Raw genomic sequence first — 25,879 nt, 5'->3', positions numbered from 1 at the left:
TTAGCTTCTTTTTTATAAAACGAAAGGTTCTGACTTTAACCCAAATTCTGTGCTCTTTAAAGTGAGGCATTAAATATGAGCAGTTTCAAATCAAATTGGGTAGAAATAGATATCTAAATAGGTGGAAAAGCCAAATTACGGGTAGCTTAAAATTTTTGTTTAAATTACTTTTGACAGAAACCATGTTTGCCACATAGAGGTCCTAGTACTGATCTTCAGTCAGGTGGCATAATTTTTTTTGAAAGTCATTTACTTTAACAGGGTTAATATCCTTAGGTTTACTCTCATTTAAACTGTGGCTTTCCTCAGTAACTATCTTCTACGGTTTTAAAAAGTAGTATGTAAAAAAATAAATAAATAAATAAATAAATAAAAAGTAAAAAAAAAAAAGTAGTATGTTCTATCAAGGAGAGATAAAAGCAGGCAATTTCTCATTGCTCTTCAGTTTAATACTTCTTAGGGAAGGGAAAAAGCTAAGAAAAGGCAAAAGCAGGAAGCCTTTTAGATAAATTAATAAATTGTAGCAAAATATCTAGGTTTTTAAAGCTTTCCTTTCGTATATCTTATGCTCTGAGATTTGAATCATAACATTTTTCTGTGATAAGTCAAAGACCGGGGAAATACGATAGCGGAAACAAAATCTAAATCGTCTCAAGTTTCTCATTTCAAACAAGTTAAAACAGATGCCACGCGAGTACGCCGGCCGCTGGCATTGCCCGAGTTCAAAAGTTAGCACGTCGAGCCACGGTGACTCTGACTGCTGCTCTGCCCGCACTCCCCCTCCGCCGCACCCCTCCACCCCGCTTCTGCCCCGAGCAGCCTGAGAGTACAAACGGAGTCCCTTCGGTCCTGCAGCTTACAGTTCCAGCAAGTCTCCTCCGCGAGGGCTTGCTCTGACCTGCTCCACTTCCCACTAGGTACCAGGTGCAAGGACGGTCGCTCCTCCCGCAGGACTGTGTGGGACGCGCTGGGCCACGCGGGGGCGCATGCGCACCGGGGCGCCAGCCCGGCCAACGAGCTCGCGCCGCTCTCGGCTGCTCTCGCCGCACCTGACGACTGGCGCTGACAGACTCCTACCCCCGGGGCTCTGTGAACCCCCAGCCCTGAAATCTCATCTGGGCGCGTACTGCTCTGCCAGTCCGTCAGCCCCGGCGCCGAGGCTCGCCCGAGAGGAGCCCGGGCTCGGGGACAGGCCGCAGGTCGCGCTCTCATTGGCTGAAGCGCGCCAGGCCTTCCTCTCTGGGGCGCCTGCGCGCAGCCCGGGACGCGGGTTAAAACCCTAGCGGTTCTCAGCCCCGTGGTGACGTCGGCGACCCGGTGATCGCCTGCCTGCCCGCAGCGTAGAAGCCCCCCGTTCCTCCGTTTTCTTACCTCCTGGCCTGGAGGGGGCCCTGCGCACTCACCGGAAAGCTTTAGGAGGCGCGAATGAGCGCTAACGGATATGAAGGACTAGGTGGTAGGGAGCTGGAAGGTGACTGGGCGGCAGGTAGCCAGGCTTGGCCCGAGGGTCGCCGGAGAGGGCAAGGAGGGAAGGGCGACCGAGCGCGCGCATGCGCCGGCTCTGCTCTCCGCCCCGGCCCGGGTCCCCTCAACCTCGGGGGGGAGGAGGCTGGCTTAGCGGATCAGCCCGCAGAGTGCGCGGGTCTGTCGCCTTAGGACGACTCTCACTTGACAGCTCCAGATTTAAAGGTCTTACTGAGTGTCCTTTGACTTCCTTTACACAAATACCAATGAAAACGATTTATTGTCTCCGATTTGCATTTTGACTTTGGCCCCTTCGGTATCTAGATGTTTTGAAACCTTGAGCATTCTTCACCATCAGTTTGGGGTTTTTACTGTTAGCTGTATTTCGCTTCTATGGCTTTGGTTATTCCCTAAACTGCCACAGATGAAATAAAGCAAATACTATAACCGTTCTCCTCTTTCTCCTATCTTTCGGTACTGTTGACCGATGTGGGAGGAAAAAAACCAAAAACCCAAGACCTTCCTTTGTTTCAGCCCTAAGGGTTCCTGACTACTCATTCGTTAGAAACAATCTGGTCAACTTGTGGTCCATTCCATCCAATCCCATTTTCCCTAAAAGCTTAATTTACCATCTTCTGTATCTTCATCCTTTCAAATCCAACCTTGCCACCAGCATCGAAATGGCTTCATATTTCTTTCTTTTCCTTGGGTTTTAGTTACCAGCTATAGAAAAAACAAGTTTCTAACTGTCCATTTACTGTTCTTCACTTGTCCTCAAAAGCACTTCAAACTGATGGTAGTAATCTCCAAACCCAATTTATTTCCTAGGTGCTGAATTTCAGTGATGGCAATCAGTCACCCAGTTTGTTCATATTGGAAAACTGGGCCTCTTTCTGGACATCTTCTGCCTCACTTCCCATATACCATTCAGGAGGGTATTCATTCTACATTTTATCATAGTAAGGCATTTTGCTAAGTTCTAGGTTTTAGCTTTTTTATTCTTGTGAGGTTATAGGCTTATTTCAGTAATGTTGCCATTACATATTCTGGGAACTCGTTTAAGAAATACATTCAGTCCCCCTAGTCACCACTTATTCTTTTTAAATCAGTCCCCTTACTCAGACATTTCTCTAAATGATTTAAATTATGGCCTGAAGTATCAAATCAAGGACTGAGGATGACTACCTTGAAGAATGACTGCTGCAGATTCTGCAGATGGCTTCAGAAAAGGAGTTTAAACTTCCTAAGGTAGTTTGAAAGGTAGAATTCTTGTTTGGATATTTTAAGTTCTGGCATATTTGTTTAAAATACTGTTGTCTTTAGTCATACCTAATGTACATGAGTTACAAATCTTCAAGAAACAGTATTTTAAGATACACTGAAGGAAAATTTAAGAGAATAACATTTTTGATATAACTCAGAAGGTATTCTGGAATTTTAGTGTTTGAGTCATTTTCCAGTATTATTTTACTACTCTAGAGTACAAATGTAGAACAGGCTTTAGACATTGGACTGAGCGTTCATCAAATTTACTTCAGACCCCTAATGGTTGTTCTGAAAGCTCCAGACACCTGCTTGCATACTTTCTCCTTTATGTCTCCCTCTTACTAAATGCTGCACAATACTCATTTTGTAATTTTTCATTTCTTAGATTTTAGAACAAATTGGGATTCACCATCCTTGAGTTTACCTAAAGAGAAGTCAAGAAGTAATTTCAAAAATCATTTGCAGTATGGGAAAACTTCTAAATTGCATACATCAATCAAAATTTTTAATGTTTGAAAACTATTGACATACTATACGTCAATAAAGAGCAAAAGCTGAATATAGTGAAAACTATATATTTTTATTGCCTTTTATTTTCAACAATGATTACTTGAACTTAAAAAAAAAAAGCCTTTATAACTAACGGTTATTGAAAAGCCAAACCTTTCCGGCCCACTTCATATTCTCTTTCAACCATTTCAGGGCAGAACAATGTTCCAAACTATAAACCTGTTCCTTATTAACATTGACGGTCATGTGCTTAATGAAAAGCTTTGGATCTGATATACGAGCAGCCATAATTAATCTTTCCACTGCAGCTTGATAATCATCCTTGCTCCAAGATTTGTTTTCTTCACATCTACAAAGTGAACACCTCACAAAGTCAGAAACTCTAAAAGGAAGCTATATAGTTTCTTTAAAAGATAGTAATTTACATGTATTAATTCTAAGCTATGGCAGTCTTTTACTATATTCTATCAGTGGCTTTCATACTTGTTTGACTACGATGCACAGTAAAAAAGACACTTTATATTGTGACCAAGTATATACCTGCTACATAAAAACTGAAACAAAAGTTTCACAGAACGAGACTTACCCTTATGACATTATATTCTATTCTGGTTTATTTTTAAAATAAAATGGTTGCAACCCCCTAAATTAATTTCACTACCCAAACAGGCTACACAACCTGCAGTCTGGAAACAATGATCTAGAACACAATTTATTACCTCTCTGTCTTTAATAACTGTATAATTAATTATTATAATGCATAAAGTAATATTAAATTTAATCAAGTTTGGAGATACTAACACTCCATGTTTTACCTTGATACAACTGTTTTTAATTTTAAGCATATACTTAATATGCTCACATCTGGTAACAGAAATAGTTGCTGTATGCCTTTACTCAATTTCCAGTTATTTTCTTCAGTCTTGATTTAAGGTATTTCACTAAAGTGCTACAATTTACATTTTCTTTTTTAGAATTTACTTTTAAACTAACTTTCCTACCAGTCTCCAAATTTCAAAAAACTCATACATTATAGCTATTTCTCCTGTGGGATAGGGAGTAAGAAGTATATAGAATAGAGATGTAGCTGTTATTAGGCATCACTTTTTCCTCTGTGTTCACTGAATCCTGCCCTGGGCACAAAGAAGGTCCAGCAGCAAAGCCCAAGCGTAAGTGTACCTGCATTAGCACCAAGTGTGATTCACAGAGTGGGGGGAGTGAGCACTTCCACTTGGAACAGGAATCAGTGATCACAGGGAGCAAAGACTGGTCAGGCCACCTCTAGTACATTCTAGCTTAGGATTAGTGTCTGAAATCTGGGCATATGCCAACTACATGCAGTTTTTGACAGTCTGAAGATGAATTAAGTTCTCTCTCAGAGGTTAATGTAACAAAGCAGGGCTCAGTATGATAATAATAATAGAGAAAACAATATTGGTTTGGACAAAATAGAGGCTCTAGGCATGTCACGAGTTATGGACTGGTGTCACAAATACTGATCCCCCTACATTCAATAATGAATAGAGACTGCATATGTGTGGGGAATGGAAAGTTATGAGAAAACCAAACCCTCATTAGGATAATGCGGAATGCAAATAACTCATGCTACTGTAGTGCACAGTCATAAATACAAGGCCCTCAGAAAAGAGCTCTAGCAAAAAAACTAAGTTTAGTGAATTTAAAATGTTTCAGGCCTCTTGCATTTCTGGAAATTTTGACAGCAGAGACTGATTATTCCCTTGTTCCAGATATTAAGGATGTTTACTACAGTGAACAACTTGGAAAGACAAAGATAGCTTCTCCTTCGAGAGCCAAAGACAGGTTTGCTTACAGCCTTGCAAGGTGGAGACAGCCTTTCTACCTGAAGAGCAAAGGGGCAGGCATGCTGATAATCCATTATAAAAGATCTGGGATCCTAAGTTCAGAATTCCTCTCCTGTAATGGAACTCACTTCATGTACAGGTATCCATCAGGGTTCGAGTGCGGGACTTGGGAGCAAGAGGAAGAGATGCAAATATGCAGATAATCCTGCTGCTTGCTGTGCCATGAGTGATCAAGTCCTGTCTCCAACCCACAAGTCTTGTGTCTTATGCCAGGACCCGTGAAACTGCGGCAGGCTCACTGATAGCCTGCAAATAGGTGAAATGTCAGAGCCTTCCCATATCCGGTCACAAAGGTCAAAAGGGGCACTATAGCTCCCTCCTTGTTTTCTCCTGGACCACTCACTCTGAAAGAAGTTGGCTGTCGTGCCATGAAGACACTTGAGGAACTTATGGCGGGGCCCGTGTGGTGAGGAGCTGAGGCTTCCTGCTGACAGGCATGAGTTAGCCAGCCTGGAGATGGATCCTCCCGCCCCAGTGAAGCCAGCAGGTGGGAGACTGCAGGTCCTAATCACATCCCGACTCCAGGATGCGAGAGACTCTGAGCCAGAACCATGTGGCTAAGGTCCCCCAACATTCCTGACCCACAGGACCGGAGATAATTTTTGCCGTTTTAAGCCACTAAGTTTTGGGATAACATGCACTGTTAAGAGATAGCTAACATAATATTCAGTCTGAAGATCTGGTTTCTAATACCAGTAAACTCAAGTAAAATTCTTGTTAAGATACTCTCCAACAGGAGCCCTGTGAGACCCTTATCTTACAAGTTTCCTGGATAAAGCTGACAAGAAATTGGAATGGTGCACAACTACATGCTGGGACTTTGAACAAAATGATCGGAAAGGATGCCACACTGGTCCAACAGCCACACAGTAACATTCATGCACTTCTTACCACATTTTAAAATATCGAAACTAGGTTGATGGCTTTATTTTCAACAGGATTCTTCACTGAATCTAATAAATGATCATGTATTTCCCTTTTAGACCTGGTTCTTACATCTTTTGTGTTGACCAAAAAAAAAAGTAACTTTCAGGTACCTACCTGAAAACCACCAGTAAATGAGAAAGGTCCATATCTAAAGAAGACCCATCTCTTTGGATATCTAATAAGATCTTTGAAACTGTCAAAGTGTTTATTGAAAGGTACTAACTTGTTTAGTTTTAAATCTCAAATAGGTCAAATCCTTTCTCAACCTGTTACCAAAGTTTGCCAATACACACATGCACAAGTATATAAACATATATATCTATGCAAATGCTTTACATATATACACAAACAGATAAAACATTTACATTCTAGGGCAGGTGTAGGGAGTCATGACCTACTGTCGGGATGCAGTTAGAAATATTTCAACCAACCTTTTTAAAACTATCTGCAGCATCTGTGTAGAAGTTCCAGGACTCTGAATACTACTAGCATTAGATACCAGGAAGATTTCAATAGCTAAAAGCATTTCAATTTCAGACAAATAGGATGGAATCAGTAGAAGTTTTCGGTACAAATTTCCTTCCAATGGTGGGTAGCAACCCAGTGAAAGAGCACCTGAAAAGTAATAGATCAAACTTTACTAAAACTCCAACAGGTGAAAACATAGGCTTCCAAAATATCCATAGGTGATAATTATTTCTGTTTCAGAATAATTCTTCACATTAGAGGCAGATTTATTGCATTAAATTATATGGTAGTGAGCTTATCCTAGTACATTTGAGATCATTCTTTGTAAAATGTTTTTGAAACATTAAGTACGAAGTGAGAAATTTTCAAAACTGCCCACTTACTTTAAGCCATAGTCAATACAACATAATAAAATATTTCCACTAGATGTGATTATAAGGCACTGAAAGTCTTTTCAAGTGTTTGTTAACCTGTGTGTGAAGATAAATTCAAAGACAGTTCCATCGATAATTTAAATGTCAACAGTGTTGGGAAATATGATGCTCTGAAGATTGATCAGTGACTATAAATTACTAATTTCATTCTGTAACTCAGGTACATTAGAAAAAAAACCAACAAAAACACTCTTTATAACCTCACTTGTATAAGTCCCTAAAGCTTCACTGCATATGAAAATCAGGCATAGATGTGTTTACATAAGAGGAAAAGTACTAATAAGAAAGGTACTGAATTGTACTCAGGCATTAATTGCTTTAACACATTGCTTAAAAAAATGTCTTTAAATACAAATTATTACCAGGGTTGAAAGAATCTGGGGGGGTGGGGGTGGGGTGAATCAATGCATATGGGGTTTCTTTTTGGGTTGATAAAAATATTCTAAAATTGACTGTGGTGATGGTTGCACAACTCTGTAAATACACTAAAATCACTGAATTGTACATGTTTAAATGGGTGAATGGTGTGGTATTTGAATTTTATCTTAATAAAGCTATAAATTTTTTTAATGGTTAAGTTTAGCTGTTTTAATACAAAATTTCATCTTCAGCTAAAAAACATAAAGATCATAGAAATCTCAGTTAAATATTTCCAAGTTAATAATTTGTTTCTGTGGCATATATAAATGCCTTCTGATGGCATTTTCCCCAAATCAAACAGTTATTTGGAAAACAAGTAATCTCATTAACATCAATTATAAAAACTAAAATCAAGAAGTTATAGCAAATAGTTACTTATATACTTTGTGGTGTGATTTCTAGCAGTCTGCAGAGAGTATGAGGAGTTGAAACAACCACAAAACTGAAATGAGGTGTTATGAACAAACAGTTCCACCTTGCCTGTAGTTTTCTGATCATCCTTTTAAAAAAATTCAGTTTTGAAAACTTTTTATTGTAACTGGAAATAAGAAATACATCTTACATAATGACCTAGCACACATATAAGAATATTAAATAATATATAATGTTACTATCTGCAATGCATACTAATATTTTCTTTCACATCTCACTGGGGAAATAAAAGTTACTACTTGCTAAACTGATCCCAGCTGGCAACGTGAGAAACACTTCCAGTTCTGAGAGGTTTCTGTTGGCGCTGATGGGATGGCTGGGATGTTTGCCACATATGGCACAATGGTGACAGAGCAGGTACTCAAATGATTGTTATACAGATGGTAGTGGTAGAATTAAAATTTATGACAAATCACTGCATGAAGGCAGAGAAGAATTCCTTTGTAGATCACACAAGTGTTTTCTAATTAAAATACCTGTGAGGAGGTTGGGACTAGAGGAAGTATTCCTTTTCTAGGCTTACTTGTTAAAAAAGAACAACTGTTAACAGATGAACAAAGTTCTATTACTGAGAGCCATGTGAAAACCCATTACATATCATATTGCACAGTAATGACTGCCTCTGTGCTTCCTGTGTGCCTGTTATAAAATATTCTAACCAAAAATGTCAGGGATAAGTACACATTTCTGAAACTTCATTTTACCAAGTGTTTTACTCCTATATATTTACAAAATATGCCAAACTGGTTCAAATTCTGTCATTTATTTCCTTTTCATATCCTCCAGGGGACATGCCAATATGCAAAGAAATAAAAATATAGTAATTAGAAATAAGAGACATAACAGGTTTCAAAAAAGCACAAATCTGTGTAGACCACTGTTTTTAAACATGTATAAACTGATCTTTTTATATATTTAATGTCACATTGTGAATATTATACATAGATGTCAGGTTAGAAAATCAAATTCAAAACCAATATATCAAAATTAAAGTTTAAAATGTAACTTACTTTTGTAGTGGGTTCTGGCTTTGAGCCATAAACAACTCCTTCCTAAAGAAGTAATTAATCTTCTAAGAAAGGAAAAATCAATAGGGATTCTCTTTGAAATCATGAATTCTGCTACAGAGGATGACATACCAAGGCTGTTGCTTTCTATACAGGCATCTAGAAGTTTATTAAAAAGTAGGCTATACTGTGAGACCTCCACAGTTTCTGAAAAGAAAAAATAATTGATAAAATGAAATTGATCTAGTTTCATCTCTCAAACTTCTCTTTTACTCCTTCCGTTTCCCCTCTACTCTTTTTGGCCCATTCCTCCCCACTGTAGGAGACACAGTCACCAAAATGCAATCATCTTATACACTAAGTTAACCAAAAAAAGGCATTCAACAAAAGCAAAATGGTGTGTCCACTTTGTAATGGAGAATGTGAAAGAAATGTGACCATAGAGGCTACATTAACAACCCTGTCCATGGTTTCCCATGTGACTGCATCTGCACGGTTCTGTCTGCATTCTATCTAAAGAGTAGACCTCAGACTTATATCTCCTGTTACTAAAAATAAAACCACTCACAAACATTCACTCTCAAATTAAAAAAACCAAAACCCTCCTTTCTTGGGTATGCCTACTCCTTTCTGCCTTTCATTCAAAAGAAAGTGAAGTCACCTTGGAGACTTCCAACTCTTTTATTTGCTATATTCAATTAGGTGGGTCTATGACCTAGACTCTAGGTCTTTAATGGGCTTCTCTTGTGGCTTAGCTGGTAAAGAATCCCCCTGCAATGCAGGAGACCTGGGTTCAATCCCTGGGTTGGAAGATCCCCAGGAGAAGGGTAAGGCTACCCACTCCAGTATTTTGGCCTAGAGAATTCCATGGACTGTATAGTGCATGGGGTCACAAAGAGTTGGACATGACTGAGCAACTTTCACTTTCTAGGTCTTTATCACTTTAGGATTTTTCAGTGGTCCAGGCCTTATCAGGAAATTTATCTTCTTACCTTACAGCAGAGGAACTTTCCTAAAATACCAACTTCATTATGTCACTCCCTGACCCCAAAACGTGGGTGATCCCCAACTACATATAGAAAAGTAAATTCTTTTAGCCTGCCATTCAGGGTCTTCCAAAATCTGGCACAACTATCTGATCAATCTCACTATTATTACTTTGTCTCATTATTAAGATAATTGTATATCAAAAGCTAGCTCTACAGCAACCATTGTACCAGAGATACTAAAATAAAGAAAACCTCATTGACTTTAAGAAGTTTACTATCTACAGGGAGAAAAGGATAAGAATGTTAATGACAATACAGAATCTCAGTGGAATACATGGGAAAATGGAGACTGACAAAGCACTGAGTGGAGGCCTTCAAGTCAACGTTTTCATTAAACATGAACCATGCCCTGAACCCACTGCTCAGCTCATTCCTGACCCAAAGCTTCTGCAGTTTCCCTTGACATAGACTCTCTCCTGCTACTGACCTATGACCTGCAAGCATTCAGCACTACCTGCCACTGCCCACATGGGCATCTCTCTCTTTGAACCTGTCATCTGCTGAACTTCCTCCATTTATTCCATGTTTTTCTATGTTCCAATGCAGACTAAGTTCCATCTTTGTTACATGATTAATTGTTTTGATGACTTGACAGAGGAAGGAAAAGGGGAATGATGAAATGCTGCCTTCAGGAACTGCTGACAGACAACTCAAAGATAAGCATTTCTGTTTTTTTTTTTTTTTTTTTTTAAAACCATCAGGAAAGCATATTCAATTTGCAGAGAACACATTTTACAAAAACCAACATCATTAAAAATACATGCTGGAAAAAAAAAAAAAAAATACATGCTGGAATATAAAATTCAACCAAGACAGGTGGAGAACTGTTTCTTATTAAATACCAGATGGGCCAGAGATAATTAAGCTAGACTTTGAAAAAACATACCTTGAGAATTTTGAAAACCTGGTAGATTTTGCAAAACTTCAAATGTCTGTCTGTAAAGACTCTTCGCTAAGATTTCATGTGCAATTGTACAGAGCAGATTATGCCGATTGAGCACATCCAGTCGATCACAAGGCCATACTGGTGTACTGATGATCCACTCGGACTCTTACGAGAAGGAAAAGTATAAGTACTTTACACCATGAAAATTACTTAACAGTATAAAATCACAACTAATGTTTTTAAATATCTTTTGGAGAAAGTGGCAAAACTTAAATATGCATACTCAGAAAGATAACCACAGCTCAGATTTATTAGAAACAATGTATATAGTGATGATTAGCATCCTAAAAAGATGCAAACTAATGACCACTGTTATTTAAATCTTTTTACTAATTCTTCATTTTTCTAAATGTACTAATCAGTTATTGATTCTGAAGTTAATGATTATTTTTATATGATGTTTAAGATTATAATGTGTATATGTTATACTGTAAAATATTATTTGTGTGGACAAATTGAACAATTTTACAGTAAAGAATACATAATTTAATTAGTTTTGGTATTCCTGAGGAACAGCTTTTCCCCACAATATCTGCCTATTTAAAATTTTGTAAATAAAATATTTGCTATGTACAAGTTAACATCTAACATAGATAAATAATAAAAGCATAATAATAAAAAGAACACTTAGGTACTCAACACATAGCTTAAAAAAAAAAGAGAGTATTACCTACACTGAAGTTCATTAATTTCTGCCAATTTTCACATTGAGAAAAACACTAGCAGACTGTAGTACAGAACACCAAGGTGCTAACATGGTAGAAATGTCAGAATTTTACTATTTACCTATTTCCCTCAATCACTATACACATGATGGGACACATAATGAAATGCTATTATGTAGCATTCAAATCACACTTCCGCATTCTTTTTCAACTGGACTAACAGCAGGAGTTATGCTTTTGTGGCCTTTCCAGCACGGTAAATACACAAAATATTACAGAGAGATTTGGTAATTCAAGTATACAATGCTGAAATAAAGCCTTAAGTATGGAGAAGAAAACTTTAAAACAGGAGCTTGTTTTAAAATTACTAGAGCCCACTTGACTGGCAGACTTGATTTATACTACCTATGAGGCAACATTTTACAAATATCAGCTCTACAATTATTAACTCATTTACACAGATACCTTCATTAACCTACTCCTAAAGTGATTAAATCAATAATGAAGAGAAATACTGAGGGACTAAGAACATGAACTAGTAATTCACAAAAGAGTAAGTACAAATGGAAACAAAAAGAAAAATAGTTAAATTCTGTAATAAGCAATTAAATGCAAAACAAACCAGTGAATATCACTTTTTTTCTATCAAACTATCAAAGAGATAGGAAAAATAATAATATTCAAAGGTGGCAAGGTTGTTTCATAATAAACAACTTCAAATGCTGGTAAGACGACTATAATTAGCACATTTCTAAAGATCTAGAGTGCTTCTGAATTCTACTCACAGATTTAAAACCTAGACTGGAATATTCAGAACAGCCAGATTAGGGTTTACCTAAACTAAAGTGCACCAGTTTGTCTGAAAACTAAAAACCATGAAATTGGGCAGTAACATCTGTATTTTTAATATATACCCATGGCCCGAACAGGACAGGCTGTATAGATGGTACCTATGCAATAGTTCTCCAGGGATTTTCTCACAAGGGGAAGCTTTCTAATAAACTCAAAATAATTTACTGCAAATCTGAATGGCACCAAGGGCAAATATGCCAACATTTACCAAAAAGCTTTAAACTACCCTTACCTTTGCCCAGCAATTCCATCAGAATTTATCCTAAGGGCATAATAAAGATTTAGCAGGGATGTTTAGAAGGGATTATTGTTTATCATCAGTTCAGTTCTGTCTGACTCTTTGCGACCCCATGAATCATAGCAGGCCAGGCCTTCCTGTCCATCACCAACTCCCGGAGTCTACTCAAACTCATGCCCATCGAGTCGGTGATGCCATCCAACCATCTCATCCTCTGTTGTCCCCTTCTCCTCCTGCCCCCAATCCCTCCCAGCATCAGGGTCTTTTCCAATGAGTCAACTCTTCGCATTTAGTAGCCAAAGTATTGGAGTTTCAGCTTCAGTATCAGTCCTTCCAATGAACACCCAGGACTTATCTCCTTTAGGATGGACTGGTTGGATCTCCTTGCAGTCCAAGGGACTCTCAAGAGTCTTCTCCAACACCACAGTTCAAAAGCATCAATCTTTTGGCGCTCAGCTTTCTTCAGTCCAACTCTCACATCCATACATGACCACTGGAAAAACCATAGCCTTGACTAGATGGACCTTTGTTGTCAAAGTAATGTCTCTGCATTTTAATATGCTGCCTAGGTTGGTCATAACTTTCCTTCCAAGGAGTAAGCGTCTTTTAATTTCATGGCTGCAGTCACCACATGCAGTGATTTTGGAGCCCCCAAAAATAAAGTCTGACACTGTTTCCACTGTCTCCCCATCTATTTGCCATGAAGTGATGGGACCAGATGCCATGATGTTAGTTTTCTGAATGTTGAGCTTTAAGCTAACTTTTTCACTCTCCTCTTTCACTTTCATCAAGAGGCTTTTTTAGTTCCTCTTCACTTTCTGCCATAAGGGTGGTGTCAGCTGCATACCTGAGGTTACTGATATTTCTCCTGGCAATCTTGATTCCAGCTTGTGCTTTTTCCAGCCCAGCGTTTCTCATGATGCACTCTGCATGTAAGTTAAATAAGCAGGGTGACAATATACAGCCTTGACGTATTCCTTTTCCTATTTGGAACCAGTCTGTTGTTCCATGTCCACTTCTAACTGTTGCTTCCTGACCTGCAAATAGGTTTCTCAAGAAGCAGGACAGGTGGCCTGGTATTCCCATCTCTTTCAGAATTTTCCACAGTTTATTGTGATCCACATAGTTGAAGGCTTTGGCGTAGTCAATAAAGCAGAAATAGATGTTTTTTTGGAACTCTCTTGCTTTTTTAATGATCCAGCGGATGTTGGCAATTTGATCTCTGGTTCCTCTGCTTTTTCTAAAACCAGCTTGAACATCTGGAAGTTCCTAGTTCACGTATTGCTGAAGCCTGGCTTGGAGAATTTTGAGCATTACTTTATCAGTGTGTGAGATGAGTGCAATTGTGCAGTAGTTTGAGCTTCTTTGGGATTGGAATGAAAACTGACCTTTTGCAGTCCTGTGGCCATTGCTGAGTTTTCCAAATTTGCTGGCATATTGAGTGCAGCACTTTCACAGCATCATCTTTCAGGATCTGAAATAGCTCAACTGGAATTCCATCACCTCCACTAACCTTGTTCATAGTGATGCTTTCTAAGGCCCACTTGACTTCACATTCCAGGATGTCTGGCTCTAGGTGACTGATCACACCAGCGTGATTATCTGGGTTATGAAGATCTTTTTTGTACAGTTCTTCTGTGTATTCTTGACACCTCTTCTTAACATCTTCTGCTTCTGTTAGGTCCATACCATTTCTGTCCTTTATCGAACCCATTTTTGCATGAAATGTTCCCTTGGTATCTCTAATTTTCTTGAAGAGATCTCTAGTCTTTCCCATTTTGTTGTTTTCCTCTATTTCTTTGCATTGATCACTGAGGAAGGCTTTCTTATCTCTCCTTGCTATTCTTTGGAACTCTGCATTCAAATGGCAATATCTTTCCTTTTCTCCTTTGCTTTTCACTTCTCTTCTTTTCACAGCTATTTGTAAGGCCTCCTCAGACAACTATTTTGCCTTTTTGCATTTCTTTTCCATGGGGATGTTCTTGACCCCTGTCTCCTGTACAATGTCATGAACCTCCATCCATAGTTCATCAGGCTCTCTGTCTATCAGATCCAGTCCCTTAAATCTATTTCTCACTTCCACTGTATAGTCATAAGGGATTTGTTAGGTCATACCTGAATGGTCTAGTGGTTTTCCCTACTTTCATCAATTTAAGTCTGAATTTGGCAATAAGGAGTTTATGATCTGAGCCACAGTCAGCTCCCAGTCTTGTTTTTGCTGACTGTACAGAGCCTCTCCATCTTTGGCTGCAAAGAGTATGATCAATCTAATTTCGGTGTTGACCATCTGGTGATGTCCATGTGTAGAGTCTTCTCTTGTGTTGTTGGAAGAGGGTGTTTGCTATGACCACTGTGTTCTCTTGGCAAAACTCTATTAGCCTTTGCCCTGCTTCATTCTGTACTCCAAGGCCAAATTTGCCTGTTACTCCAGGTGTTTCTTGACTTCCTACTTTTGCATTCCAGTCCCCTATAATGAAACGGACATCTTTTTTGGGTGTTAGTTCTAAAAGGTCTTGTAGGTCTTCATAGAACCGTTCAACTTCAGCTTCTTCAGTGTTACTGTTTGGGGCATAGGCTTGGATTACCGTGATATTGAATGGTTTGCCTTGGAAACAGAGATCATTCTGTCGTTTTTGAGATTGCATCCAAGTACTGCATTTCAGACTCTTCTGTTGACAATGATGGCTACTCCATTTCTTCTAAGGGATTCCTGCCCACAGTAGTAGATATAATGGTCATCTGAGTTAAATTCACCCACTCCTGTTCATTTTAGTTCGCTGATTCCTAGAATGTCGACATTCACTCTTGCCATCTCCTGTTTGACCACTTCTAATTTGGCCTGACTCATGGACCTAACATTCCAGGTTCCTATGCAATATTGCTCTTTACAGCATTGGACCTTGCTTCTATCACCATTCACATCCACAACTGGGTATTGTTTTTGCTTTGGCTCCATCCCTTCCTTCTTTCTGGAGTTATTTCTCCACTGATCTCCAGTAGCGTATTGGGCACCTACCGACCTGGGGCGTTCCTCTTTCAGTATCCTATCATTTTGCCTTTTCATACTGTTCATGGGGTTCTCAAGGCAAGAACACTGAAGTGGTTTGCCATTTCCTTCTCCAGTGGACCACATTCTGTCAGACCTCTCCACCATGACCCGTCCGTCTTGGGTGGCCCCACACGGCACAAGACTGTGGTCCGTGTGATCAGATTGGCTAGTTTTCTGTGATTATGCTTTCAGTGTATCTGCCCTATGATTCTTCATCATGGCAATTTAAAAACAAGCTAGTTCAAGAAAAGTGGACGTGTGGACCCATCTATGTATCTGTGTTTATCTATATTTGTTCATAAGATGGAAAACTACGCAGTCCATTAAGTGATGCTGGAGAGGAACATTTCCTTTCATAGAAAAATGTCCAAAGAAAGACTGCTGCCTTAAACAAAATGCAAGGTATAATAGAGTCTGTATAGCAACACTATCATGTTATTTATAACATCAGATGGGTGGCTGAATAAGAATTTATTTTATCATCAGTTTTGCTTATCCATCCCTTATTATTTCTCTAAACGACTAAGTATTACTTACATAAAGACAATAAAAGTTACTTTAAAATTTAAGAGCAGTTTCTCAACAAATAGCATAACTTTTTTCAAAACAAAAATTTGTACTCTAGAATGTTAAGATACTTATTTTTCAGGCTTCAAACCTTGATTATAAAATTGTGGTTTTAAGGCTTTTTTCCCCTTTTTAAAATGCTGGTAAGGGTATAAAGCAAGGTAGGAATTTGTTGATCATTTGCCAGAAAACAAGGTGCTGAGCAAGAGTTTAAAATGGGAGAGTGAACACATGAAAAGTCAAAACAATGGAGTACTTCTCACCAAAATGTCTGCTGCACATTAAATAAAAACGTGTAAAATATTCTACAGTTCTCAAACATAAGTGTATGTAAACCCCTTCTTTAAAAAGTTTAATAGGTAATAATCGCACATGTTTTTAAAAGGAAAAAATATAGGAAAAATATGTAAGCTAATCTGCCTCTCATCCCTGTCCTGCAACCACTCAATTCCTCTTCCCAGAAGCAACAATCATCAATTGTTTCTTATGCATCCTTCTGCAACTATTTTAAGGGTATAAAGCAAATATGTATGTATCCATTAAAAATTTTTTTTTACACAAATGGTAGCATACTGTGTACACCATTCAGGATATTCCTTTTTTAATTTGGTAATAAATCCTGGAGATCATTCCAATGAGTTTTTGTGGCTCTAACTCATTCTACTCCATCATATGGCTGTCATACAGCTTCACTAACTGTTACCTCCTTAATGGACACTTAAGTTATCTGGAATTCTTTATCATTGTTGATGGTAAAAGAAAAAAAGATTTCATATAACTTACAGTGCATACCTTCGAATATAGAAATAAATGTATTTGTAGGACAAATTCCTAGAGATGGAGTTAACAGATTAAAGGAAATATGCATTACTAAATTTTGACAGATATTTTTGTCAGAAAGCCCCTAAAGACAATCCGTGTGAAGGTTCATTCCTCTATACCCTCACAAAAAGCATATCACTAAACTTTAATCTTTGCTGGTCTGACAAGTGCTTAGGATTTTGTTTATTTCTCAGTTATTACAAGTGAGATCAAGCCACTTGTGTTTCCTTTCTTGACAATGGCCTGTTCACTGCAGAACCCTCTGAAGAACAAAAAAAGTTCTGGTGACAACTTAACACAAAATTATCCTTTTTTAGAAGAAATAAAATCTTACTTATGAAAATGACTTTCAATTGAAAAGGTCACTGCAAAAGAAAATCTCGTGTTGATAACTGACAGAATTTAAAAAGATAATCTCAAACTTGAAACATCAAATTTGTAAAAAATTGTAAATCTCCATAACCCACTGCATACCTCTCCTGCAAACTCTCCCAGAATCTCCAGTTAGAGAAAGACTGGTTTTGCCAGAAACTTTTAGGCAGATGATCACCTATACACTTCTTTTCCAACTATTTTACCTTTCCGTTTCTTGCCACATTTTTTCTTTCTCATGGAGCTTGTGAACTCTGGCTTGCATTTTGCTACTTCCTCTTTTTATAAACATTCTATTTTGTATTTGTATATTTGTATTTTGTGTTGTACCTTTCTATTTCGGTTAATCTTTCTCCCAGGAAACTTCACTGGCTACATTTGTTAAGTTGAAGAAAACCTTTTCCAACAAGCTTTTGATCATGAAGTCTCATCACAACCTCTATATTCCATAAACTCTCAGCATTCGATAAATGCACGTGTTTTATATATAGATAAATATGTACATATGCTAGTTTTGTGTGTTAATGCAAAAGCTTCCAATTTTATTTACTTATGTGTTTATCCTGTCTTCCATCTAAACTCTGAGACTCTTGAGGCTTCTTCTTTTTTATTTTTTTAAACAAGAGGGTTTGTTTCTCTCTCGTGTATAAGAAGTCCAAAAGCTGGCATCACCTCTGGTGTGCACAGCACTGAGCGGTTCATCAAGGACTTCCTCTGCTTCATCTCATTAGAGCCTTGTAAACATGCTTGCTTGTGACACTCGTCCCAGCTTCCTTTGGAAGCACCAGCTTCTTTGTAGTAACTGTTTCCATTCGATGTTGCTGTTCCTGGTCACCACACGGGCTTCTTTCCCCTCATACTGTACCTTTTCTTAACGATCCAGACCCTTATTGGCCCCATTTACATATACAGCAACTCCTAACACTAGGGAAAATACATCACAGACACAGGGTTAATATCCATAATACATGCAAAGTCCTGTGAACAAGAGCCAGGGATATCACTCTGGGACCCAGTGGGCTGCGAAGAATTGGAAACTACTTCCAGCTGTCAGTCATCTTGTTACAGACTTGTGAATGGTGGCTTCCACGTTCCTGGGGAAGAGTAGCCGTGTGTGGCAGTCATGGGTCCTTGTCATCGTCAGGCTGGACGTCATCACTCACTGGTCCCGTGTTGTCACTGAATCGCACACCAGCCGCTCTCACTTTCCTTCATAGGTCGCTCGCTCAGTCGTGTCTGACTCTTTGTGACCCCATGGACTGTGTAGCCCACCAGGCTCCTCTGTCCATGGAATTTTCCAGGCACGAATACTGGAGTGGGTTGTCATTTCCTTCTCCATCTTCATTCTTATTTATCCCATTTTATCAGATAAAATCTGCTTGATGGTCTAAGTAGCCAAGGCTACATTAGATGCTGTGCTGCTACTTTGCTCTCTAAATTATATTTACCTCATGCCCAACTGACCTTAGTTGCTTCTGCTGGCTTAACTGCATTGTAATTTCTGTTAGATGAATTGACTTACTAGGGAAAACAAGCTTTATTGTTTTGGTTTGGAGCCAGCTGGTCGGCACATGCAAAGATAGGGTTTATACAGATTGCAATCAGGATTTCCCTGTCTTAGCAGCTTAAGCTTGGGCTCTGAAGCTGGGCTGTCTGGGATTAAATCTGGCCTCCACATCTTACTTGTTATGTCATTTTGGGCAAGCTGCTTATTGTCTCTAACAAGATTTTCTTATCAGTAACATGGGGATTGTAATAATTTCAAACTCACAGGGTTTCCATGAAGATTAAGTGAGATAATCAGGTAAAGCATTTCTATGGTGCTGAGGCCAAAGTAACAACTAACTTTTCAACAAAGGTTCATACAGTTTCTCTTTAAAGCTAGGTTAACATTCTCCTTTCATTTTACACAACAACCTTTCCTACCCACATGAACACTAGAGGCTTAGGCCAAATTATCACCCACCATTTAATATCAACTTGAGGTAATTACAAATCCAAGAATTTATAATAAGCTTACAAAATATTTCATGCTGATATGTATCAGAACTTACCCCTTAATACCCAAATGGCACCATCTAGGCTTCCACTTTTTAGAAAAATTTCTGCTGCAATATTCACAATTTGACATCTTGGTGCTAACTTCTCAGGCCCTATAAGTCCTTTTAAAGTTGTAAAATGTATTTTTAATTCATATAGTTTATCTAAGACCTTCCTTCCCTAGAGTTAAAAAAAAAAAAAGAACACTGATTGTTAATCATTTAGAATATTATAGAGATACAAAGTCACTGAAGATTATATAGAAGGCAATTATGCAATCTGAATCATCATTCGAGACTGATGGCTATCAAACTGCTTCAAGATGCTCTCCTTAAGCCCTTTCCAGCTCAGCCATGAAAACAGAAAGGGAAGGGGAGCAAGCAGGGCTTTGCCTCATTAACCACTGGGCCTCCCTTCAGTGGATCTCCCTTCATCTGTTTTAGTCAGTGAGCTTCCTTTCTAAAGACATCATTTGGCAAAAAGATTTCATGCCTTAAAGTGGAAAACTACCCATTATATGTTCTTGCTCTTCTTATGTTGATCACCCTGAGACCCAGGAGAGAGAGCCAATGAAAAGAAGATAATTTAATATAAAATTGAGATAAAGAATGATAGTGGGGAAAAAGGGATAAAATTGTTGGCTGAAAATTGTTTTTCTGAGTCAATAGGCTAATAGTTTCACATAATCTACAGAAGGACTGTCTCTAGGGTAGACATTAGAAATTGGATCTGTGTTATTATTTCTATTAGGGTCAGCAAAATTTTTCTATAAAAAGCCAGATAGTAAATGCTTTGGGCTTTGCAAGTCACATTTGGTCAGTTGCATATTCTTTTTGGTTGTTTTTAAATTTCTAAGTCTTTAAAACTGTAAGAAACATTCTTAGCTCATGAGTAGTATAAAAATAGGCTGTGGGCCAGATCTGGCTTTTAGTTTACAGACTCTTGTTTCATATTATATTATACGCTATTTTGAGTCAGATGCATATTATGTCGTCAAAGTACTTTCAATCTGACTGCATTAAATGAGTGCATTTTTCAAGGGATACCTTAAGTTTAATCCCAACGGTTTTACTTTTATGTTCAAAAAGGAAGCTTTATTAAAAATTTTCATTTAAAAAAAATTTTCATTTACACTTCATTAAAAATTCAGCTAAGTAAGATAACAAATAAAATACTCATTCTGAATAATATAGTGAACATTGAAAATTAAAATATAGGCACAAATTCACCAACTGCTTATATCTTAAATAAAAACAGCCAAATAAAATTAAAATATACTCTGAAATTAAAGCAAAATCAGTCTGAGTTTTAAAAAGAACTTTCCTACTAGGTAGTCCTCAAATTCTCAAGCATTAAATACCCAAGAAATTAGTGCTATGATAGACCTTAAGCTAGATTGTGAGAAGGGGGACAAAGTACATTTTGTCCAGTCCAGGTCTATCAGATAATAAGTGCTCTTGAAGAGCTTGGAAACTGGAGATCTTCTGTACAATGATTATTTGAAAATGTTTTTCTTTAAAAAAATTTTGAATTTTGTATGTGTACATGAGTGACCATGTACACATTTAATGTCCTTAAATATTATTTCAATTGTGAAACAACCTCTTTATAAAAAAGAAGGAAGTGGGGAGGGAGATAGGAGGGAGGTTCAAAAGGAAGGGGATATATGTATACCTATGGCTGATTCATGTTGAGATTTGACAGAAAATAACAAAATTCTGTAAAGCAATTATCCTTCAAGAAAAAAAAACAAATTAAAAGAAAAAAGAAATGTAAAAACTAGAGAATTGAGAGGGAGGAACACCTGTGTTTGACTGCATAGAAATAAACCAGTACACGAATTTTTAAAAAAAAGGAGGAGGAAGGAATAAAAGTTATATTTTAATAGTTGATTCAATAGCAACCTCACTCTCAACTATCCTACTCTCCATATCTCAGCACTTCTCTCCCTATTTTGGATTTTCCTGCCCTTTACTTAACTTTATTGAATCTATCACTCTACCCACACCTCAGGGAAGTATACCTCAGGTAGTAAAATACGGTCTAGAGTTGCTACACTGCTTCTACAATGAGCTAAATCTCAAAGGTAGACATGAAGATAGTAACAGTGTTCCAGGGAATCCTAAGAAGTAATTTCAAAGGAGTTCTATTAATTGTATCTTGGGCTCATCTTAAGAGAGGTCTTCCAAAACTGTAATACTGCCAACACTCAGGAGCTGGCAAAATATACTGAATTGACAGGTGCTTCAAGTAAAAATGACATTTAGCCCAGCTTCCCAAGTATTCCCCACACTGAGATTCTTCATGGTAGTCAGTCTCATGCCTCCTCCTGTCCACATGTTCCTAATAACACCACCTAAGTGAAGTGAAGTCAAAGTCGCTCAGTCGTGTCTGACTCTTTGTGACCCCATGGACTATACAGTCCATGGAATTCTCCAGGCCAGAATACTGGAGTGGGTAGCCTTTCCCTTCTCCAGGGGATCTTCCCAAACCAGGGATCGAACCCAGGTCTCCTGCATTGTAGGCGGATTCTTTACCAGCTGAGCCACAAGGGAAGCCCAAGAATACTGGAGTGGGTAGCCTATCCCTTTTCCAGGGGATCTTCTCGACCCAGGAGTCAAACTGGGGTCTCCTGTATTGCAGGTGGACTCTACCAACTAAGCTATCAGGAAAGCCCAAATATACCACCTAGTAATTCATTTACTGTCTGAGGCTCAATTCGCCCCCTGTAGCGATAATCAGCAAAATTTTAACTTTCAGGGTTAACTTATATTCTATACAAAAATGTAAAACGAACACTCTACAGATCAAGCCAAAACAAAAATTTAGTGAAGTACCTTGGACCACTGCAACAGCTTGTGATAGAAGTACATAGCACTGATTCCGATTCTTCCCAGCAAAGTTTTATCTACTTCACTATTCTGCGGATCTTTGCTAACTGGAACACAAAGTAGATACACGGAAGAAAATGAAATAGTCACTTTGAATGACAGAAAAGGCAAATTTAATATGGAATTAGTGATACTACCACAAAGACCAGGTGTCGGCCAACTACAGCCCATGGGCCGCATCTGGCCTGTGGCCTGTTTCTGTATAGCCTGTGAGCTTCTAAGAACGGTTTTTATTTTTAAAGGGTTGTTTGAAAAGAAAGCTATGTGACACAGATCATATGCTGTGTGTGCAACACCTAAAATATTTACTATCTGCTCCTTTACAGAGTTTGTCAACCCTGATAGAGAATATAGCAGTGAAGGGCTCACACACACACACACACACACACACACACACACACACACACAGAAACGTCTCAAAAACACATGAATTTTATTGACTTGCAACAGTGAAGATAGTAACAGTGATCCCAAAATTCAGATTCTCCACTATAATTTGCTAGCAACAGTTTTATCAATCTGAATGAAAAGAAAAATAAGAACATGAAACATCTGATATACTGACCTTTTATCACTTTTTTATCATTATAATCTAAATAAATAATAAATAGATGGAAAAAAAAGAGAAGAAATCATATCTAAAACCTGCATTATTAATTTATCTTCAACATGGAGACTATTAGGAGCTTTATGTTTTGAATACCGTGCCAGTCAATCTATCAATCAGTAAGAAAGAACACCATATCACCCTAACATGCAGTACTCTGACCAAAACAGCAACATTTACCTGTTTCAGCAAATTCACAAAATGGAACACCTGGTCGCTCTTCTTTACAGTCTTTTGTTAGTGTTTCAGCAATACAAGCACAAAATCTCTGGAAATCTGCCAATTTTTCGCAGCTCATTTTTATGTTAATGTATACATTTCCCAATTTGGTCCAGTCACCTTTTTCTTTACAATGCTATGAGAATTATTAAAAACAAAACAAAAAATGTAAGCTGTCGTTTATGCAAACATATTATGGGGTAGGCACATGTCAGTATTACAGAAATTAATAAGACGTGATCTCTGCAAATCTTATATAAGCTTCCTGGCAAGTGTTATAACAGCAGTAACATGTTACTGTACAATTTGCTTTTCTGACCATGGCAAAGCCTATATAAGGTCCAGATGTCAACGTACACCTGTTTTAATTATTTAGTTCCTAACGTCCTTAATTGACGTCATCCCCAAACCTGGAATACACAGTGGAGATAGATTTTCAGAGAAGAGATGACTAGCAGCATGATTTGAGCTGCCTCCACAGTAATACATTATTTTATTACTGTTAGAGATTGCATTTTACGATTATTTGGCCATTTGTGATGTGGGGCCCACACACAATTTTGGGCATTACATTTCTTCTACAAAAGGACCTAAAAAGTAAATTTCACTAAGCTTACTCTCTTTCTATTATTTTCTATTCTAAAGTAAAAGTTTTCTATACCAACAAAATATACTGTTTCAAGGATATACATATTAATTTAGACTAGATCAACTATTATTATAATGAGTATAAAAATGATCTTAAAAAGTCAAGTCATCCTGAAAGTCCTCTAGTTCTTATTCAGACTCTAAGTGCTTGGAGAGCACACAGTGACCATGGCTTTACCCTATCAGGTCACATCCTGTCCATTCAATATGATCACCCATGGATCATGACAAGAAAGTCAACTCACTCATGTACTGAAGGAGTCCACCTAGTTAGAATTAAAAGCCAAGCTATAGATTACTATAGCTTAACATACGTTAATTTTAAACTGAACAACTATGTCTAGAATGATTTTTAGAATAGTTCAAACTCTAGAAATTATGTTTCCATTTGAAGGCATTAACTTGTAAAAAATTATACTTCTTTTCCTTCTTTTCTCTGTGTAACAGCTGCATTTGTAAACCTTTTTCTAAAACTGGGTTACTATTCAGATTCTTTGTTGTTACTGGTTTTCAGAGTTCCCAGATACATATTTAAAAGATAAGCATCATACCTCTATTTCATTCAAGGCTGCCTCTAAGTCACATTTCCAGTTCTTTTTAAATTGCCTCATGTGTAACCTTTAACAACAGAAAAGGGTTAATTATGTTCACTCCCCCAAAGTCAATATTGCTTCTAATTCATTTGTTAACTTATACCTAAAAGACTGGAGAAAGAGTAATGTGCTATAAAAATTCTTTAGTGCTGAATAAAATGGTAATTGCACAGTTACCTTACTTAAACTATTTCCTCCTGAACCACAGGCAATGAGGAGGAAAAACAATTCCATATGAAACCATACTTTCATCTCAACTTGAACACAGAGAATGTCAAAGCTTCAAAATAATTGTGAATACAAAGAGAAAAAAAAACACACACACAAAAGAAATCCTAGCACTTGCTCTCTGCTGCTCTCACTCCACCCTTATTGCTCCATAAGGACATGAGGCAAGCAAACACTAACCACAACAACCAAATCGAGCAAACAAAAAGTATCTGTAAGGGGAGAACCATAGAAGGAAACTAGCAGAAGGACCTAACAGTGACTAAAAATCACTGTTACAAAGTCCACACAAAGTTTGAAAATGCTAAGGAAAACAAGTGGGTAGATGAGAACATAAACCACACAGAAGGAATTTAGAAGTTTGTATGATTTGAACAAAGCAAATGTGAAATGCATGGATAGCTTCAGGGACAGGAAAAAAAAACAAAAATGAAAGAAGTATGCTTTGGCAACTGGGAAGAGGACAAGAAAAGGTGCAAAGAGGAGGGAGCCAATAAACTGTTAATACTGTAGAAGAGCCAACTACGGGGTCAGTTTTGGTAATTAGTCCCAATGTTTTATAAATTATTCCAGAGCATTAAAAAGGAAGGACAAGTTCCCAATTTTTATCCACTCATCTGTGGATGGTCACTTAGGTTGTTTCCGCTGTCTTGGCTATTATAAATGGTGTTGCTATGAATACTGTGGTGCACATATCTTTTCAAATTAGAGGCTTCATGTTTTCTGGATTAATGCCCAGGGATGGGACTGTTGGATCATATGGCAACTCTATTTTTGGCTTCTTAAGGAATCTCTATACTGTACTCCACAGTGGCTGCAACAATTTCCATTCTCTCCAACAGCGTAGGAGGGCACCCTCTTCTTCACACCCTCTCCAGCATTTACTGTTTGTAGACTTTTTGATGATGGCCATTGTGACTGGTGTACGGTGGTACCTCACCGTAGATTTGCATTTCTCTAATAATCAGCAACGTTGGACATCTTTTCATGTGGGCCATCTACATATCTTCTTTGGAGAAATGGCTAATTAGGTCTTCTGTCATTTATTGACTGGGTGGGTTTTTTTTTTTTTTTTTTGGTGTTTTTTTGATACTGAGTTGTATGACCTGTTTATGTATTTTGGAAATTAAACCCTTGTTGGATGCCTCATTCTACAAATATTTTCCCCCAGTCTGTAAGTTGTCTTTCATTTTGTTCACGGTTTCCTTTGTTGTACAAAAGCTTTTAAGTTTGATTAAGTTTCATTTGCTTATTTTTGCTTTTATTTCTTTCGCCTTGGGAG

General features: G+C 37.9%; 2 protein-coding genes across 6 annotated transcripts in view; both read right to left on the bottom strand.

Annotated features, from left to right (window-relative positions):
- TCAIM (T cell activation inhibitor, mitochondrial) overlaps window positions 1-1,570 on the bottom strand; it is a 36,873-nt gene extending 35,303 nt beyond the window's left edge. Inside the window, exon 1 of one of the 5 annotated variants that reach the window (XM_043886516.1) lies at window positions 1,372-1,570. Coding sequence is in view for 2 of the 5 variants with exons in the window: in XM_043886512.1 (XP_043742447.1) it covers window positions 861-1,212 (352 nt within the window). In the remaining 3 variants the exon portion in view is untranslated. Of the gene's footprint in view, window positions 1-860; window positions 1,222-1,371 lie in introns of those variants that run through there. The other 4 variants (XM_043886515.1, XM_043886512.1, XM_043886513.1 and 1 more) reach the window with 4 other exon arrangements.
- Window positions 1,571-3,369: 1,799 nt separating this feature from the next.
- Window positions 3,370-25,879, bottom strand: part of TOPAZ1 (testis and ovary specific TOPAZ 1) — a 61,915-nt gene continuing 39,405 nt past the window's right edge. The window contains exons 13-20 of the mRNA XM_043886388.1: window positions 24,328-24,394; window positions 23,090-23,264; window positions 22,249-22,349; window positions 19,426-19,591; window positions 10,747-10,911; window positions 8,815-9,018; window positions 6,482-6,665; window positions 3,370-3,589 (exon numbers count right to left, since the gene is read on the bottom strand). Of these exons, the coding sequence (XP_043742323.1) occupies window positions 3,370-3,589; window positions 6,482-6,665; window positions 8,815-9,018; window positions 10,747-10,911; window positions 19,426-19,591; window positions 22,249-22,349; window positions 23,090-23,264; window positions 24,328-24,394 (1,282 nt within the window). The remainder of the gene's footprint in view (window positions 3,590-6,481; window positions 6,666-8,814; window positions 9,019-10,746; window positions 10,912-19,425; window positions 19,592-22,248; window positions 22,350-23,089; window positions 23,265-24,327; window positions 24,395-25,879) is intronic.

Source organism: Cervus elaphus, chromosome 24 (genome assembly GCF_910594005.1).
Source record: "Cervus elaphus chromosome 24, mCerEla1.1, whole genome shotgun sequence".
In the NCBI taxonomy this organism is placed as follows: domain Eukaryota; kingdom Metazoa; phylum Chordata; class Mammalia; order Artiodactyla; family Cervidae; genus Cervus; species Cervus elaphus.
Note: the sequence above shows the minus strand (reverse complement) of the source record. Positions and strands in the feature narration are given on the sequence as shown.